This window comes from Zosterops lateralis (assembly GCF_965231275.1).
Source record: "Zosterops lateralis genome assembly, chromosome: 29".
Classification (NCBI taxonomy): Eukaryota; Metazoa; Chordata; class Aves; order Passeriformes; family Zosteropidae; genus Zosterops; species Zosterops lateralis.
In genome coordinates this window covers 4242233-4259754 of record NC_139789.1, presented here as the reverse complement: position 1 = coordinate 4259754, position 17522 = coordinate 4242233, and the positions used below count along the sequence as shown (strand labels likewise).

The 17522-nt window shown below is 49.1% G+C and overlaps 2 protein-coding genes across 2 annotated transcripts in view; one reads left to right on the top strand and one right to left on the bottom strand.

The window, feature by feature from the left end:
• Positions 1 to 7915, bottom strand: part of SUGP1 (SURP and G-patch domain containing 1) — a gene marked incomplete at its 5' end in the record, with an annotated part of 33680 nt that extends 25765 nt beyond the window's left edge. Inside the window, 5 exon segments of the mRNA XM_083880029.1 lie at positions 294 to 512; positions 2596 to 2699; positions 4706 to 4877; positions 7869 to 7903; positions 7905 to 7915. Coding sequence (XP_083736155.1) covers positions 294 to 512; positions 2596 to 2699; positions 4706 to 4877; positions 7869 to 7903; positions 7905 to 7915 — 541 coding nt within the window.
• A 305-nt stretch (positions 7916 to 8220) lies between these two features.
• The window catches only part of MAU2 (MAU2 sister chromatid cohesion factor), a gene marked incomplete at its 5' end in the record, with an annotated part of 33930 nt that continues 24628 nt past the window's right edge, over positions 8221 to 17522 (top strand). Inside the window, 8 exons of the mRNA XM_083879856.1 lie at positions 8221 to 8643; positions 8885 to 8902; positions 9153 to 9218; positions 10914 to 11009; positions 12687 to 12781; positions 14714 to 14741; positions 16083 to 16238; positions 17145 to 17291. Coding sequence (XP_083735982.1) covers positions 8221 to 8643; positions 8885 to 8902; positions 9153 to 9218; positions 10914 to 11009; positions 12687 to 12781; positions 14714 to 14741; positions 16083 to 16238; positions 17145 to 17291 — 1029 coding nt within the window. The remainder of the gene's footprint in view (positions 8644 to 8884; positions 8903 to 9152; positions 9219 to 10913; positions 11010 to 12686; positions 12782 to 14713; positions 14742 to 16082; positions 16239 to 17144; positions 17292 to 17522) is intronic.

The following is a 17522-nucleotide window of genomic DNA, read 5'->3' as shown; positions in this document are numbered from 1 at the left end:
TTCAGTAAGGACTGAGAGAATCCTGTCCCAAACTGATCCCCTATCCCAGGATAAAACCCAACCCAAATTCCCAGTGGGACTGAGGGAATCCTGTCCCAAACTCATCCCCTATCCCAGGATAAAACCCACCCCATTCCCTATTGGGCCCGAGGGAATCCTGTCCCCACTGATCCCTGTCCCAGGATAAATCCACCCAAGTTCCTACTGCTCCTGAGGGAATCCTGTCCCCACTGACCCCCTACCCCAGGCTGGCCATTCCCACCTCCAACCCCAGAGCTAGAGCTGCCACTGACCTTTAATTTCCAACCACTGCTCATAATCCTCCTCCTCATCCTCGTCGGGGCCCTGGAAGACGCTGAGGCGGCTCAGGACGGGGCTGGGCTTGGGCTGGGAGAGGCTGCGAGCCTGGAGCATCCTGCTGAGAGCCTGCCCCGGCCTCTTCCCCAGCAGGGCCGGCTTCTTCACGGGCTGTGGGGTGTTCCCGGAGCTGCTGGGGGGATTGGGAGGAGTTTCTGTGAAGAAAGTGAAGGGAAATTATTTTTGGGAATCTTGGGGTTTGGTGTGGGAGAGGCTCTGAGCTTTGCCCGGCTATTTCCCCAGCAGGGCTGGTTTCTTCCCGGGGACTGGGGTGTTCCCAGAGCTGCTGGGGGGATTGCGAGGAGTTTCTGGGGAGAGAATGAACAGAAATTATTCCTGGGAATCCTGGATTTGGGGTGGGAAAGGCTCAAGGTTTTGTCCGGTCGCTTCCCCAGCAGCGCTGGGTTCTTCCTGGGGTTTGGAGCTGGGGAATTCCCAGAGTTGTTGGGGGGATTTGGGGCAGTTTCTGTGGAGAAAATGAAGGGAAATTATTCCTGGGAATCCTGGATTTGGGCTGGGAGAGGCTGCGGGCCTGGAGCATCCTGCTGAGAGCCTGCCCCGGCCTCTTCCCCAGCAGGGCTGGTTTCTTCCCGGGAACTGGGGTGTTCCCAGAGCTGCTGGGAGGATTGGGAGGCGTTTCTGTGGAGAAAATGAAGGGAAGTTATCCCTGGGAATCCTGGATTTGGGCTGGGAGAGGCTTCGGGCTTTGTCCGGCCATTTCCCTTCTTCCCGGGGTTTGGGGCCGGGGCATTCTTGGAGTTGTTGGGAGCATTTTGAGGCAGTTTCTGTAGAGAAAATGAAGGGAAATTATTCCTGGGAATCTCAAGTTTGGGGTGGGAGAGGCTCCAGGCCTGGAGCATTTGACTCAAGGTCTGCTCTGGCTGGTTCTTCTCTGGGTTTGGGGCTGGGGTGTTCCTGGAGCTGTTGGGAGGATTTGGGGCAGTTTCCGTGCAGAAAATGAAGGGAAATTATCCCTGGGAATCTTGGGGTTTTGGCTGGGGCATTCCTGGAGTTGTTGGGAGGATTTTGGGGCAGTTTCTGTGGAGAAAATGAAGGGAAGTTATCCCTGGGAATCCTGGATTTGGGGTGGGAGAGGCTCAGGGCTTTGTCCGGCCATTTCCCCGTTGTCCCCATTTCCCTTCTTCCCGGGGTTTGGGGCTGGGGCATTCCTGGAGTTGTTGTGGGAATTTTGAGCAATTTCTGAGGGAAGAATGAAGGGAAATTATTCCTGAGAATCCCAGGTTTGGTGTGGGAAAGGCTCCAAGCCTGGAACATTGGCTCAGGGTCTGCTCCAGCTGGTTCTTCCCAGGGTGTGGGGCTGGGACATTCCCGGAGTTGTTAGGAGGATTTGGGGGCAGTTTCTGTAGAGAAAATTAAGGGAAATTATTCCTGGGAATCTTGGGGTTTTGGCTGGGGCATTCCTGAAATTGTTGGGGGAATTTGGGGCAGTTTTTGAGGGGAGAAGGAAGGGGAAAGAGTTTCTGGCAATCCTGGGTTTGGGGTGGGTCATTCCCAGAGTTGTTGGAGGGATTTTGGAGCAGTTTCTGAAGGGAGAATGGAAGGAAATTATTCCTGGGAATCCCAGGGTTTGGGGCCAGGGCATTCCTGGAGTTGTTGGGAGGATTTGGGGCAGTTTCTGTGGAGAAAATGAAAGGAAATTATTCTTAGGAAACCCAGAGTTTGGAGCTGGGGCATCCCTGGAATTGTTGGGAGGATTTTGGGGCAGTTTTTGAGGGGAGAAGGAAGGGGAAAGAGTTTCTGGCAATCCTGGGTTTGGCCTTGGGGCATTGCCAGAGCTGTTGGAGGGATTTGAAGCAGTTTCTGAGGAAAGAATGAAGAGAAGAGAGTTTGGGTCAAGGCATTCCTGGAATTGTTGGAGGGATTTGGGGCAGTTTCTGAAGGGAGAATGGAAGGAAATTATCCCTGGGAATCTTGGGGTTTGGGGTGGAGCATTCCTGGATTTCTTGGGAGGATTTGGGGCAATTTCTGGGGAAAAAACGAAGAGAAAAGAGTTCTTGGGAATCCTGGGTTTGGGCTGAGGCATTCCCAGAATTGTTGGGAGGATTTGGGGGCAGTTTCTGAGGGAAGAATAAAAGGAAATTATTCCTGGGAATCTTGGGGTTTGGGGTGGAGCATTCCTGGATTTGTTGGGAGGATTTGAGACAGTTTTTGAGAGAAGAAGGAAAGGATCAGAGTTCCTGGGAATGCCAGGTTTGGGTTGGGAAAGGAAGGACCTACCAGCATTGGATTTTTCCTTCTGGAGCTTCAGGAATTGCTGCAGGAAACTCCCATCATTGACAAACTTGTTGGACACAGAGGCCTCGTTCTCAGAGCCATCATCACTGAGGGGGACAAGAAAACAGGAGCTGCAATTTGGGACCTTCCCCACCCTTCCCATGTGGGATTTGGGACAGGAAAACTCCTGGGATTGGTCATTTTCCTCATCTACCACCAAATTCCCCAAAAGAGCCCTGAATCTCATTCCTCCTCAATTAAAATTTGGATTTTCCCTCCCTCTACTCTGACAAAAATAGGATTTTCCTCCCCCTTACTCCACTAAAACTATGATTTCTCTTCCCTGCTCCGTTAAAATTGGGATTTTTGCTCTCTAATCCACCAAAACCAAGATTTCCCTCCCTCTCCTCCACCAAAACTGGGATTTTCCTTCCTTGCTTCATTAAAATCCTGATTTTCCTCCCTCTGTTCCCCCAGACTGGGATTCCCCCCCCTCAGCTCCCCAAAAGCTGGGATTTTCCCCTCTTTTCCCCCAAAACTGGGATTTTCCTTCTTCTCCTCCCCCAAAACTGGGATTTCCCTTCCTTGCTCCACCAAACCTGGGAATTTCCTCCTTCTGCTCCACTAAAACTATGATTTTGCTTCCCTGCTCCTTTAAAATTGGGATTTTTGCTCCCTAATCCACCAGGATTGGGATTTTCCTCCTTCTCCTTCACCAAAACTGGGATTTCCCTTCCGTGTTCCATTAAAATTGTGATTTTCCTCCCTCAGCTCCACTAAAACTGGGATTTTCCTCCCTCTGCTCCACCAAAACTGGGATTTCCCCTCTCTTCTCCCTCAAAACTATGATTTTCCTTCTTCTCCTCCACTAAAATTGGGATTTCCCTCCCTCTGCCTCACCAAAACTAAGATTTCCCTCCATCTGCTCCACCAAAACTGGGATTTCCCTCCTTCCACTCCACCAAAACTGAAGTTTTCATTCCTTGCTCTATTAAAATTGTGATTTTCCTCCTTCTCCTTCCCCAAAACTGGGATTTCCTCCCTCTGCCCCTCCAAAACTGGGATTTCCCTCCCTCAGCTCCATCAAAAGTTGGATTTTCCCCCCTCTGCTCCACCAAACTGGGATTTCCCTTCCTTCCCCTATTGAAATGGTGACTTTCCTCCCTCTGCTCCCCCAAAACTGGGATTTTCCTCCCTCAGCTCCATCAAAAGTTGGATTTTCCTCCCTCTGCTTCACCAAAACTAGGATTTTCTTCCCTCTGGTCCACCAAATCTGTGATTTTCCTCCTTCTCCTCCCTCAAAACTGGGATTTTCCTCCTTCTCCTCCCTCAAAACTGGGATTTCCCTTCTTCTCCTCCACCAAAACTGGGATTTCCTTCCATCTGCTCCACCAAAACTGGGATTTCCCTCCCTTGCCCTATTAAAACTGTAATTTTCCTCCTTCTCTTCCACCAAAAATGAGATTTTTCCTCCCCCTTGCTCCACTAAAACGATCATTTTTCTTCCTTACTCCTTTACAATTGGGATTTTTGCTCTCTAATCCACCAAAACCGGGATTTCCCTCCTCCTCCACCAAAACTGGTATTTCCCTCCTTCTGCTCCACCAAAACTGGATTTCCCTTCCTTGCTCTATTAAAATTGTGATTTTCCTCCCTCTGCTCCACCAAAACTGGGATTTTTCTTCCGTGTTCCATTAAAGTTGGGATTCTCCCCCCTCTGCTCCCCCAAAACTGGGATTTCCCTCTTTCTCTTCCCCCAAAATTGGGATTTTCCTCCTTCTCCTTCCCCAAAACTGGGATTTTCCTGCTTCTCCACCAAAACTGAGATTTTCTTCCCTCTGCTCCCCTAAAACTAGGCTTTCTCTTCCCTGTTCCTTTAAAATTGAGATTTTTGCTCCCTAATCCACCAAAACTGGGATTTTCCTCCTTCTGCTCCACCAAAACTGGGATTTCCCTTCCTTGCCCTATTAAAATTGTGATTTCTCTTCTTCTCCTCCCCCAAAACTGGGATTTTCCTTCTCCTCCCCCAAAACTGGGATTTCCCTTCCTTGCTCTATTAAAACTGTGATTTTTTCCCCCTCTCTTTTCCCCAAACCGTGATGTCCCCCCGTACTCTCCGAGCAGGGGCAGGCGGGGGATGGCGGGGGAGTTGAGCCGCGCCTCCCGCTCCAGGCGCGCCTCGATCTCCCGTTTCTTCTGCGCGATCAGCTCCTCCTGCTGCAGGATGTTCACACTGGCCTTGGCCGCCCGCGACTGCGGAACCCCGAACCACCGGCTGCCCTTCCCTGCGGGGGGGGAAAAACAGGGGGTTAGCGGGGGGGATTGGCTGGAATGGAGGGGAATTCCCTGGGGGAAATTAGCACAGAACTGTCTGGAATGCATGGTGAATTCCCTGGGGGAAAACAGGGGGATTGGCTGGAATAGAGGGAGAATTCCCGGGGGGAATACAGGGATTTAACATGGGAATTATCCAGAATTCCCTGGAGGAAAAGGGGGCAATTAGCCTTGGAATTGTCTGGAATGGAGGGGGAATTCCCTGGGGAAAAACAGGGGGATTGTCTGGAATAGAGAGAGAATTCCCGGGGGAAAAACAGGGGAATTATCGTGGGAATTATCCAGAATGGAGGGGGAATTCCCTGGGGAAAAACGGAGAATTAACATGGGAATTGTCTGGTATAGAGGGGTGCTAATTCCCTGGGGGAAAACCAGGGAATTAGCACGGAATGGAGGGGGAATTCCCTGGGGAAAAACAGGGATTTAACATGGGAATTATCCAGAATTGCCTGGAGGAAAAGGGGGCAATTAGCATTGGAATTGTCTGGAATGGAGGGGGAATTCCCTGGGGGAAAAACAGCGGAATTAGCACGGAATGGAGGGTGAATTCCCTGAGGGAAAGGACAGGAATTAGCACTGGAATTATCTGGAATGGAGGGGGAATTCCCTGAGGGGAATTAACGTGGGAATTGTCTGGAATGGAGGGGTGCCAATTCCCTGGGGGAAAAGGTGGGAATTAACAGGGATTATCCCAAATCAAGGGGCTCATTCCCAGTGGGAAAAGAGTGGGATTTAACAGGGACCATCCTAAATTCAGTTTCCCTGCAGGAATTAGCATGGGAATTATCCAGAATGGAGGGTAAATTCCCTGGGGGAAAAATAGGGGAATTAACATGGGAATTATCTGGAATGGAGGGGGAATTCCCTGGGGAAAAAAACAGGGGAATTAACATGGGAATGGTCTGGAATGGAGGGTGAATTCCTTGGGGGAAAAGGGGGGAATTAACAGGGACCATCCCAAATTGAGAAATGTAGGAAGGGAAAAGAGGGAGAATTAACATGGACCATCCCAAATCAAGAGGCTCATTCCTTGTGGGAAAAGGGGGTGGAATTAACAGGGATTATCCCAAATCAAGGGGTTCATTCCCTGTGGAAAAAGAGTGGGATTGAACAGGGACCATCCCAAATTCAGTTCCCCTACAGGAATTAGCATGAGAATTATCCAGAATCGAGGGGCAATTCCCTGGGGGAAAAACAGGGGGATTAGCAGGGGGATTGTCTGGAATGGAGGAGAAATTCCCTGGGGGAAAACAGGGGAGAATTAACAGGGACCATCCCAAATCATTGTGGCAAAAGGGGGTGGAATTAAAAGGGACTATCCCAAATCAACAAATGTATTCCCTGGGGGAAAATGGGAGGAATTAACAGGGATTATCCCAAATCAAGGGGTCCATTCCCTAAGGGAGAAAGGCAAGAATTAGCATTGGAATTTTCCAGAATGGAGGGAGAATTCCCTGAGGGGAATTAAGACAGGAACTGTCTGGAATGGAGGGTGAATTCCCTGGGGGAAAAGGGGGGAATTAACAAGGGAATTGTCTGGAATGGAGGGGGAATTCCCTGGGAGAAATTAGCACAGAACTGTCTGGAATGGAGGGGAAATTCCCTGGGAGAAAAAAAAAAGGGAATTAACAGGGACCATCCCAAATCAAGGGACGGATCATCCCAAATCATTGTGGCAAAAACGGGGTGGAATTAAAAAGGACTATCCCAAATCAATAAATGTGTTCCCTGTGGGAAAAGAGTGGGATTTAACAGGTACCATCCCAAATTCACTTTCCCTGCAGGAATTAGCATGGGAATTGTCCAGAATCGAGGGGCAATTCCCTGGGGGAAAAGGACAGGAATTAGCACAGGAACTGTCTGGAATTGAGGGGTGAATTCCCTGAGGGAAAAACAGGGGAATTAGCATTGAAATTGTCCAGAATGGAGGGTGAATTCCCTGAGGGAAAAGGACAGGAATTAGCACAGGAACTGTCTGGAATGGAGAGTGAATTCTCTGGGGAAAATGTGGGAATTAATAGGGATTATCCCAAATCAAGGGGTTCATTCCTTGAGGGAGAAAGGCAGGAATTAACAGACAGAGAAAAATGTGGGATTAGAGTAGGAAACATCCCAAATTTAGCTTTCCTGAGAGGAAAAAGGTGAGATCAGAGCAGGGACCGTCCCAAATTCAGCTTCCCTATGAGAAAATGAAAGAATTAATAGGTTTATCCCAAACCAAGGTCAGTATTCCCTGTGGAAAAAGGGGAGGAATGAACAGGGATCCTCTCGAATCAAATAGCACTTTCCTGAAGGAAAATGATGGGATTTAACAGGAATCAGCCTGAATCGAGAGTCACTCTCCCTGTGGGAAAAAGAACAAACTGTGGAATTATCCCAAACTCAGCTTCTCTATTAAAAAATGAGAAAAAAATAAAATCATCACGAACCACCAGCTCAGCTTTCCTATGGGAAACGAAAGAAGGAATGAAGAGTTTGGCTTCCTGTGGGAAAAAAAAAAGGAAAAATCAGCAGTGGAGCCTCCCCGAACTACCGACTCTGCTTCCCTGGGGGGAAAAAATGAGGAATAAAATAACGGGGAGACCATCCCGGAGCCCAGGCACGGCTTTCCTGTGGGAAAAGGGGGGAAATTAAAAGAGCAGCCATCCCAAAGCTCCACCCCGGCTTCCCTGAAGGAAAACGAAGGCAGGATCCATCCCGAACTCGCGGCTCGGTTCCGCTGAGGGAAAAATGGAGGGGATTTAACCGGGGGACCTCCCCCAGCCCCGGCTCTGCCGGCACACCCCCACCCCGGGGCGGACACCCCCATTCCCGGCTCCCGGAGCCCCGGGGCCGCTGGGACCGACCCGGGGGCTGGCAGCGAGGAGGGAGGAGAGGAGCAGAGCCCCGGGAAAGCCGGAGCGGAGCCGAGAGCAGCAGGAGCCGCCCGGGCCGGGCCGTACCTGGCGCATCCCTGTGGTTGTCCATTTTGGAGCCCTCGTCCCAGCATGCCCCGCGCCGGGCGCGCCGCGCCGGGGCCGCGCCGTCGCAAAGACCCCTGGGAGATGTAGTCCCTCAAAGGGGCCATCCCGCCGCTCTCCCCGCTCCTCCCGCCGCACCCAGCCCCGCTGGCGAGTCCGCCGAACCACCCCGCTCTGGCGGATCCGCCGCTACGCTCATTCCCCGGTTCTTCCCGCACGCTCATTGTGTAAAAGGGCGGACTACAACTCCCATCTCCCCTCGGCGCTTGAGGCGGCAGGACTCCAACTCCCGCCGTGCCCCGCGCCCCGCGGCGGTGTTGTCGGCGGCCCCAAGATGGCGGCGGTGGCGGCGGGCGCGGCCGCCCCTCAGCAGCCGCCGCCGCCTCAGCAGCCGCCGCAGCCGGCGGGAGGCGGCGGGAGCGGCTCGGGGGAAGCGGCGGGAGCCGCGGGGGGCGCGGGAGGCGGCGGCGGAGGCGCGGGAGGAGGCGGCGGCGCGGCCGGGCCTGCGCCGGGCTCGGGGTCGGGCGGCGGCGCGGCGGCGGCGGGCGAGTCGTGGTACCTGGCGCTGCTGGGGCTGGCCGAGCATTTCCGCACGTCCAGCCCGCCCAAGGTGCGGCTGTGCGTGCACTGCCTGCAGGCCGTGCTGCCCCGCAAGCCCCCGGCCCGCATGGAGGCCCGGACCCACCTCCAGCTCGGCTCCGTCCTCTACCACCACACCCGCAACGGCGACCAGGCCCGCGGGCACCTGGAGAAGGCGGTGAGCGGGGCCGGGAGAGCGGGATGGACTCGGGGGGAGTGGGGAAAGGGGGAGCGGGGCGTGCCAGGGCCTGGAGAAAATATTAGGGGTGATGGGGGCACTTGGAGAGGGTAAAAAGTAGGGGAAGGGGCAGCTGAGGGGTTCTGGAAAAGGTGAGGAGCGGGGAGAGGGGGCAGTGGGAGGGGATCGGGGCGGTTCTGGTGGGTTCAGCTCCAACCCAACCCGCTGTGTTCTCTTGCAGTGGCTGATATCCCAGCAGGTATCCTTTCCCTGGATCCAGGAGCTCCCAACGACTCCAAGGAAAGTCCCAAAACGCCTCCAAGGGTTGGGGGTGGGGGCGTTTTTAATGAGCCTTTTTAATCCACTTCATCGCTGCTACCACAAAACAACAGACTTTGATTTGGAAAGGACCTTAAATTTTATCTCAGCCAAATTTTGCTGAGGGGTTTGGGGAGGTTTTGCTGCTGTTTCTCCCCCAGATTTTGTTGTTCCCTTAACCCTGGTGTCAGATCCCCCAGTTTGAAGATGTGAAGTTTGAGGCAGCCAGTTTGCTGTCGGAGCTCTACTGCCAGGAGGTGAGAGAAAAACCCTCAAATCCCCTCTGTGCCCTTTTTAATTCAAGTTTGGAGTGGTTTAATTTAATTTAATTTGGTTTTTTCCCCTTAAAAATCAGATTTCTGGCATCAGAAGCTTTTTTTTTTTCCTTTTTGAGGAAGTTTTTTGCTGGAATTGCAACAGGGGTTTCCCAACACCAAAGGATTTTGCTTGGCCAAAGAAATTTTTTCATCATTATTAAATAAATGTTGGTTTTAGTGAAGGGAAATCCAAGATTTTCCTCAGGATTTTGGAATCCTGGAATGATTTTTGATAGATTCCCGAAGTCCCAAATCTCTCGAATCCCATCCAGCCCCACTTTGGGCATTCCAGGGGCAGAACATCCCCAAACCTTTCTCTTTTTATTTTTATTGCTTCCAACACCTCAGTCGTTCACTCCCAACCCTTCCTGGTGTGACTATCCAAGGAATTTCCAGGGCTGGGGAATTCCAGAATCCCAGATTTGTGTTGTCCCAAAATCCCAAATTTCTCCAATCCCATCCAACCCCAACTTGAACATTCTGTGGGCAGAACATCCCCAAACTTTTCCCTTTTTATTTTTATTGCTTCCAACACTTTGATCCCTCACTCCCAACCCTTCCTGGAGGGCTCAGCATGATTTGGATTCTAGAATCCAAGGAATTTCCAGGCTAGGGAATTCCAGGATCCCGGATTTGTGTTGTCCCAAAATCCCAAAATTTCTCCAATCCCACCTTGGACATTCTAGGGGCAGAGCAGCCCCAAACTTTTCCCTTTTTATTTTTATTGCTTCCAACACCTCAATCCCTCACTCCTGACCCTTATTGGAGGGATTAGTGTGAATACCCAAGGAATTTCCAGGCTGGGGAATTCCAGGATCCCAGATTTGGGTTCTCCCAAAATTTCTCCAACCCCCACCTTGGATGTTCCAAGGGCAGAACATCCCCGAACTTTTATCTTTTTATTTTTATTGCTTCAAACACCTCAATACCTCACTCCCAACCCTTCCTGGAGGGCTCAGGGTGGTTATCCAAGGAATTTCCAAGCTGGGGAATTCCAGGATCCTGGATTTGTCCAAAAATCCCCAAATCTCACATTTCTCCAATCCCATCCAGCCCCACCTTGGACATTCCAGGGGCAGAACATCCCCAAACCTTTCCTTTTTTTTTTTTTATTGCTTCCAACCCTTTGCTCCCTCACTCCCAACCCTTCCTGGAGGACTCAGGGTGGTTATCCAGGGAATTTCCAGGCTGGGGAATTCCAGGATCCTGGATTTGTGTTTTCCCAAAGTTTCTCCAATCCCACCTTGGACATTCCGCGGGTGGAACATCCCAAAACTTTTCCCAGTTTTATTTTTATTGCTTCCAACACTTCAATTCTTCACTCTCAACCCTTCCTGATGTGAATATCCAAGTAATTTCCACGCTGGGGAATTCCAGGATCCTGGATTTGTCCAAAAATCCCCAAATCCCACATTTCTCCAATCCCATCCAGCTCCACTTTGGACATTCCTGGGACGGAACATCCCCAAACTTTTCCTGTTTTGTTTTTATTTTTTATTTTATTTACTTTATACACTTTGTTCCCTCACTCCCAACCCTTCCTGGAGGACTCAGTGTGATTATCCAAGGAATTTCAGTGCTGGGGAATTCCAGGATGTGGGATTTGTGTTGACTTTTGGTGTGTGTGTGTTGCAGAACTCGGTGGACACGGCCAAGCCCCTGCTGCGCAAAGCCATCCAGATCTCCCAGCAAACGCCCTACTGGCACTGCAGGCTGCTCTTCCAGCTGGCTGTGAGTGCTCCTGCAGGAACAGCCCTGGAGGGCAGGGACAGGGAGCTCTGCAGGGCTGAGATAGTCTAGAAACACAGCAGGGACAGGGAGCTCTGTAAAGCTGAGATATTCTAGAAACACAGCAGGGACAGGGAGCTCTGTAAAGCTGAGATATTCTAGAAAAACATGACAAGAACAAGGAATTCTGCAGAGCTGAGATATTCTAGAAACACCTGGCAGAGACAGGGAACACTGCAGAGGTGAGATATTCTAGAAACACGGCAGGGACAGGGAGCTCTGTAAAGCTGAGATATTCTAGAAACACAGCAGGGACAGGGAGCTCTGTAAAGCTGAGATATTCTAGAAAAACATGACAAGAACAAGGAATTCTGCAGAGCTGAGATATTCTAGAAACACCTGGCAGAGACAGGGAACTCTGCAGAGGTGAGATATTCTAGAAACACGGCAGGGACAAAAAGCTCTGCAGAGCTGAGATATTCTAGAAACACCTGGCAGAGGCAGGGAACTCTGCAGAGCTGAGATATTCTAGAAACACGGCAGGGACAGGGAACTCTGCAGAGCTGAGATATTTTACAAACACAACAGAGACAAGGGACTCTGCAGAGCTGAGATATTCTAGAAACACAACAGGGACAGGGAGCTCTGCAGAGCTGAGATATTCTAGAAAAACTTGGCAGGGATAAGGAGCTCTGCAGAGCTGAGATGTTCTAGAAAAACATGGCAGGGACAGGGAACTCTGCAGAGCTGAGATGTTCTAGAAAAACACGGCAGGGCAAGGAATTCTGTAGAGCTGAGATATTCTAGAAAAATGGCAAGGATAATGAGGTTTGCAGAGCTGAGATATCCTAGAAACACAGCAGGGACAAGGGACTCTGCAGAGCTGAGATATTCTAGAAACACATGGCAGGGACAGGGAACTCTGCAGAGGTGAGATATTCTACAAACATAGCAAGGATAATGAGCTCTGCAGAGCTGAGATGTTCTAGAAAAACATGGCAGGGACAGGGAACTCTGCAGAGCTAAGATAGTCTAGAAAAACATAACAAGAACAAGGAATTCTGCAGAGCTGAGATATTCTAGAAAAACATGGCAGGGACAAGGAGCTCTGCAGAGCTGAGATATTCTAGAAACACAGCAGGGACAAGGGACTCTCTAGACCTGAGATATTCTAGAAAAACATGGTTTTATTACAAGGGTTGTGGGTAAAAAGGGCTTTGTTTTCAGTCACCAGCCTGGGCTGAAGAGAAGCCCTAAAAAAGAGAAAGAGAGAGAGGAGAAGAGAAATGAGGGGTAGAAATGGGGTAGAAATTTGGGAAAGGGATAAAATTTGGGAAAGGGATAAAATTTGGGAACACAACTTGGAGGCTCCTCTTGCTGGGAAAAACTCATTCCAGTGAGACAATCCATGGATTTTTTGGAGCTGTTGGGATCTAGATTTTTCCCCTTTGCAGGATCTGATTGCAATTTTTAATCAATTCCTGATTAATTAGGAATTTTAAGGAAAAAAAAAAATCCTGAGCTCAGACAAATCCTTAGAAACGCCCCAAATTCCTTTGGGAAAACAGATGTAAAACCCCTTTGAGGAGCAGGAAATTGTAAATCCAGGGAGAATGGGATTTTCTTGGGATTTGTGGAGCAAAAACTGAGTTTTTATGTTGTTTTTTTTCCTCGTTTCAGCAACTGCACACCCTGGAGAAGGATTTGGTGTCAGCCTGTGACCTGCTGGGCGTGGGGGCCGAGTACGCCCGAGTGGTGGGCTCCGAGTACACCAGGTGACAGTCCCTGGGGTTTCATCCCTGAATTCATTGGGATTTTATCTCCAAGTCCCCCAGGATTTCCTCCCCAAATTCCTTGGGATTTCCTCCCCAAGTCTCCTGGGATTTCCTGCCTGAGTTCCCTGGGATTTCATCCCTGGATTTCCTCTCTGAATTCCTGGGACTTCATCTCTGAATTCCCTGGGGTTTCATCCCTGAGTGCCCTGGGATTTCCTCCCCAAATTCCTTAGGATTTCCTCTCTGAATTCCTGGGATTTCATTCCCAAGTTCCCTGGGATTTCCTCCCTGGATTTCCTCCCTAAATTCCTGGGATTTCCTCCCTAAATTCTTGGGGTTTCATCCCTGGATTTCCTCCCTGAATTTCTGGGATTTTGTCCCTAAATTCTTGGGGTTTCATACCTGAATTCCCTGGGATTTCCGCCCTAAATTCTTGGGATTTCATCCCTGATTTCCTCCCCAAATTCCTTGGGATTTCCTCCCTGAATTCCCTGGGATTTCTTCCTTGAGCTCCCTGGGATTTCCTCCCTGCATTTCCTCCATGAATTCCCGGGGTTTCATCTCTGACTCCTCTGGGGTTTCCTCTCTGAATCCCTGGGATTTCACCCCTAAATTCCTGGGATTCTATCCCTGAATTCCCTGGGATTTCCTCTTCAAATTCCTGGAGTTTCATCCCTGGGTACCCTGGGGTTTTCTTCCTGAACTCCTGGGATTTCCTCTTCAATTCCTGGGATTTCCTCCCTGGACTTCCTCCCTGAATTCACTGGGATTTCCGTCCTAAATTCCTGGGATTTCAATCCCAAGTTCCCTGGGATTTCCTTCCTGGATTTCTTCCCTGAATTCCCTGGGATTTTGTCCCTAAATTCCTGGGACTTCATCTCTGAATTCCCTGGGGTTTCATCCCTGAGTACCCTGGGATTTCCTCCCTGAATTCCTGGGATTTCATTCCCAAGTCCCCTGGGATTTCCTCCCTGGATTTCTTCCCTGAATTTCCTGGAATTTCCTCCCTAAATTCCTGGGATTTCCTCCCTAAATTCTTGGGGTTTCATCCCTGGATTTCCTCCCTGAATTTCTGGGATTTCGTCCCTAAATTCTTGGGATTTCCTCCCTGAATTCCCTGGGATTTCTTCCTTGAGCTCCCTGGGATTTCCTCCCTGCATTTCCTCCATGAATTCCTGGGGTTTCATCCCTGACTCCCCTGGGATTTCCTCTCTGAATCCCTGGGATTTCACCCCTAAATTCCTGAGATTCTATCCCTGAATTCCCTGGGATTTCCTCCCTGAATTCCTGGAGTTTCATCCCTGAGTACCCTGGGGTTTCCTTCCTAAATTCCTGGGATTTCCTCCCTGGACTTCCTCCCTGAATTCACTGGGATTTCCTTCCTAAATTCCTCGGATTTCAATCCCAAGTTCCCTGGGATTTCCTTCCTGGATTTCTTCCTCGAATTCTTTGGGATTTCTTCCCCGAGTTCCCTGGGATTTCCTACCAGTATTCCTGGGATTTCTTCCCTGAGTTCTCTGGGATTTCCTCCTCAAATTCCCTGGGATTTCCTGCTGGAATTCCTGTGATTTCCTCCTTGAGTCCCCTGGGATTTCCTGCCTGAATTCCCAGAATTTTATCCCCAAGTTCTCTGGGATTTCACGCTGGAATCCCTGGGATTTCCTCCCAAATTCCCTAGGATTTGTTCCTTGAATCCCCTGGGATTTCCTCTATCAGGTCCCTTAATCCTCTTTTCCCCCCTGTTTTTAGAGGGAGAAAAAGACAAATTTTTATTTTTTCCCCCAGTGGTTGTTTTTTTTTTTTTTTTTTTTTTGTTTTTTTTTGTTTTGTTTTGTTTTGTTTTGTTTTGTTTTGTTTTGTTTTTTGTTTTTGTTTTTTTTTAAATATCAAGTAATTTATTACAGGATTTAACTTCATTTTCTTTCATTCCAGAGCCCTCTTTCTGCTCAGCAAGGGGATGGTGAGTTGCAAGTTGTTTTAAAATAAATTATTTCCTGTTGAATTGTGAATTCCAGAGGGATTTTTGGGAGGGTTAAACAGGATCCTTATGGAGAAATTCAGCTTTTTTTTTTTTTTTCCTCGTTTTTTTCTGGGAAAAATAAAAGGATCATTGCAGATTTTCAGTGGAGCTTTTGTCACGAGGGGTGGGAAAACTGGTGGGGTGAAAGGGGTGTGGGAATCAGGGGAATATTCCAATCTTAATTCCTGGAATTAGAGAATCCATGGAATTAGAGAATCCTGGAGTTAGGAAATTAGCAGAATTAAAGAATCCATGGAATTAGAGGATCCCGGAATTAGAAAATACTGAAATTAGAGAAGTCATGGAATTGGAGGATCCTGGAATTAGAAAATCCTGGAATTAAAGAATTCATGGAATTAGAGAATTTTGGGATTAGAAAATACTGGAATTAGAGAATCCATGGCATTAGATAATCCTTAAATTAGAAAATTCATGGAATTAGAGAATCCATGGAATTAAGGATCCTGGAATTAGAAAATCCGTGGAATTAAAGAATTAATGGAATTAAAGAATCCTGAAATTAGAGTATCCTGGAATTACAGGATCCATGGAATTGGAGAATCTTGGAATTAGACAATCCATCAAATTAGAAAATCCTGGATTTACAGGATCCATGGAATTAGAGAATCTACGGAATTGGAGAATCTTGGGATCAGAAAACACTGAAATTGGAGAATCCATGGAATTGGAGAATCCTGGAATTAGACAATCCTGGAATTGGATAATCCTGGAGTTAGAAAATCCATGGAATTAGGGAATCTGGAATTAAGAATCCATGGAATTAGAGGATCTTGGAATTGGAGAATCCTGGAATTACAGGATCCATGGAATTAAAGAATCCATGGAGTTAGAGGATCCATGGAATTAGAAAATACTGAAATTAGAGAATCCATGGAATTAAAGAATTCTGGAATTAAAGAATCTTGGAGTTAGAAAATCAATGGGATTAGAGGATCTTGGAATTGGAGAATCCTGGAATTAAAAAATACTGAAATTAGAGAATCCTGGAATTAGACAATCCATCAGATTAGAGAATCCTGGGATTAGAAAATACTGAAATTAGAGAATCCTGGAATTAGACAATCCATCAGATTAGAGAATCCTGGGATTAGAAAATACTGAAATTAGAGAATCCTGGAATTAGAGAATCCGTGGAATTAGAAAACCCCTGAAATTGTTTGATTTGGCAGAACCAGTGCCCACCTCCCACCAACCCCAGGAATGAATTCCCCATTTTGATTTATTTTTATTCTGATTTATTTCCCTCTTTGCGCCTTCCAGCTGCTGCTGATGGAGCGGAAGCTGCAGGAGGTTCACCCCCTGCTGACCCTGTGCGGGCAGATCGTGGAGAACTGGCAGGGCAATCCCATCCAGAAGGAATCCCTCAGGGTCTTCTTCCTGGTCCTGCAGGTCACACATTACCTGGATGCTGGACAGGTACGGGTAAACTCACACCTGAGAGGGGTTGGGAGGGGAGTTTTCCCAAAAAATCAGCCCTGAGGGGGGTTTTGGGGAGTTTAGGAGAGGGAGATTCCCCAAAAAATCAGCCCTGAGAGGGGTTTTGGGGACTTTGGGACAGGGAGATTCCCCAAATCAGCCCTGAGAGGGGTTTTGGGGAGTTTAGGAGAGGGAGATTCCCCAAAAAATCAGCCCTGAGAGGGGTTTTGGGGAGTTTAGGAGAGGGAGATTCCCCGAAAAATCAGCCCTGAGAGGGGTTTTGGGGAGTTTAGGAGAGGGAGATTTCCCAAAAAATCAGCCCTGAGGGGGGTTTTGGGGACTTTGGGCGTGAAGCCACCCCAAACTCTGAACCAATCCCCTAAATCCATGAATTCCCAGTCCCCTGGGAAGCAGATTCCCCTCTCCCAAAGCTTTCCAGGATGAGGAATATGATAAATCCCTTTGCAGTGTCCCCATGGCAGGTGCAGAGCGTGAAGCCGTGTCCAACCCCAAACTCTGACCCAACCCCTAAATATATGAATTCCTAACCCCCTGGGAAGCAGATTCCCCTCTCCCAAAGCACTCCAGCACTAGGAATATGATGAATTCCCTGGGAATGTCCCCTGGCAGGTGAAGAGCGTGAAGCCACCCCAAATCCCTTAAATAGATGAATTTCCAGTCCCCTGGGTAGCAGATTCCCCTCTCCCAAAGCTTTCCAGGATTAGAATTGTGATGAATTCCCACTGGGAATGTCCCCTGGCAGGTGAAGAGCGTGAAGCCACCCCAAACTCTGACCCAACCCCTAAATCCATGAATTCCCAGTCCCCTGGGAAGCAGATTCCCCTCTCCCAGAGCATTCCAGGATTAGGAATATGATGAATCCCCCCTGGGAATGTCCCCTGGCAGGTGAAGAGCGTGAAGCCGTGCCTGAAGCAGCTCCAGCAGTGCATCCAGACCATCTCCACCCTGCACGACGACGAGATCCTGCCCAGCAACCCCGCTGACCTCTTCCACTGGCTGCCCAAGGAGCACATGTGTGTGCTGGTCTACCTGGTGAGAGCTGCTAATTAGCCCTGATTGCTAATTAATGACGGTTAATGAAGGGTTTGGGGTCGGCAGGGTCGGGTGTTGCAGTTGTTTTGTGGTGGGTTTTTGCCCCCTCTCAGTGTCCGTGGGGTGATGCTCAGTGTGAGAGGAGATTCCAGGCTGGAAATGGGGATTAATTAATAAATAGCTAATTAACTAATTAATCAATACCCCAATCAAATGGCAATGGAGTTACTT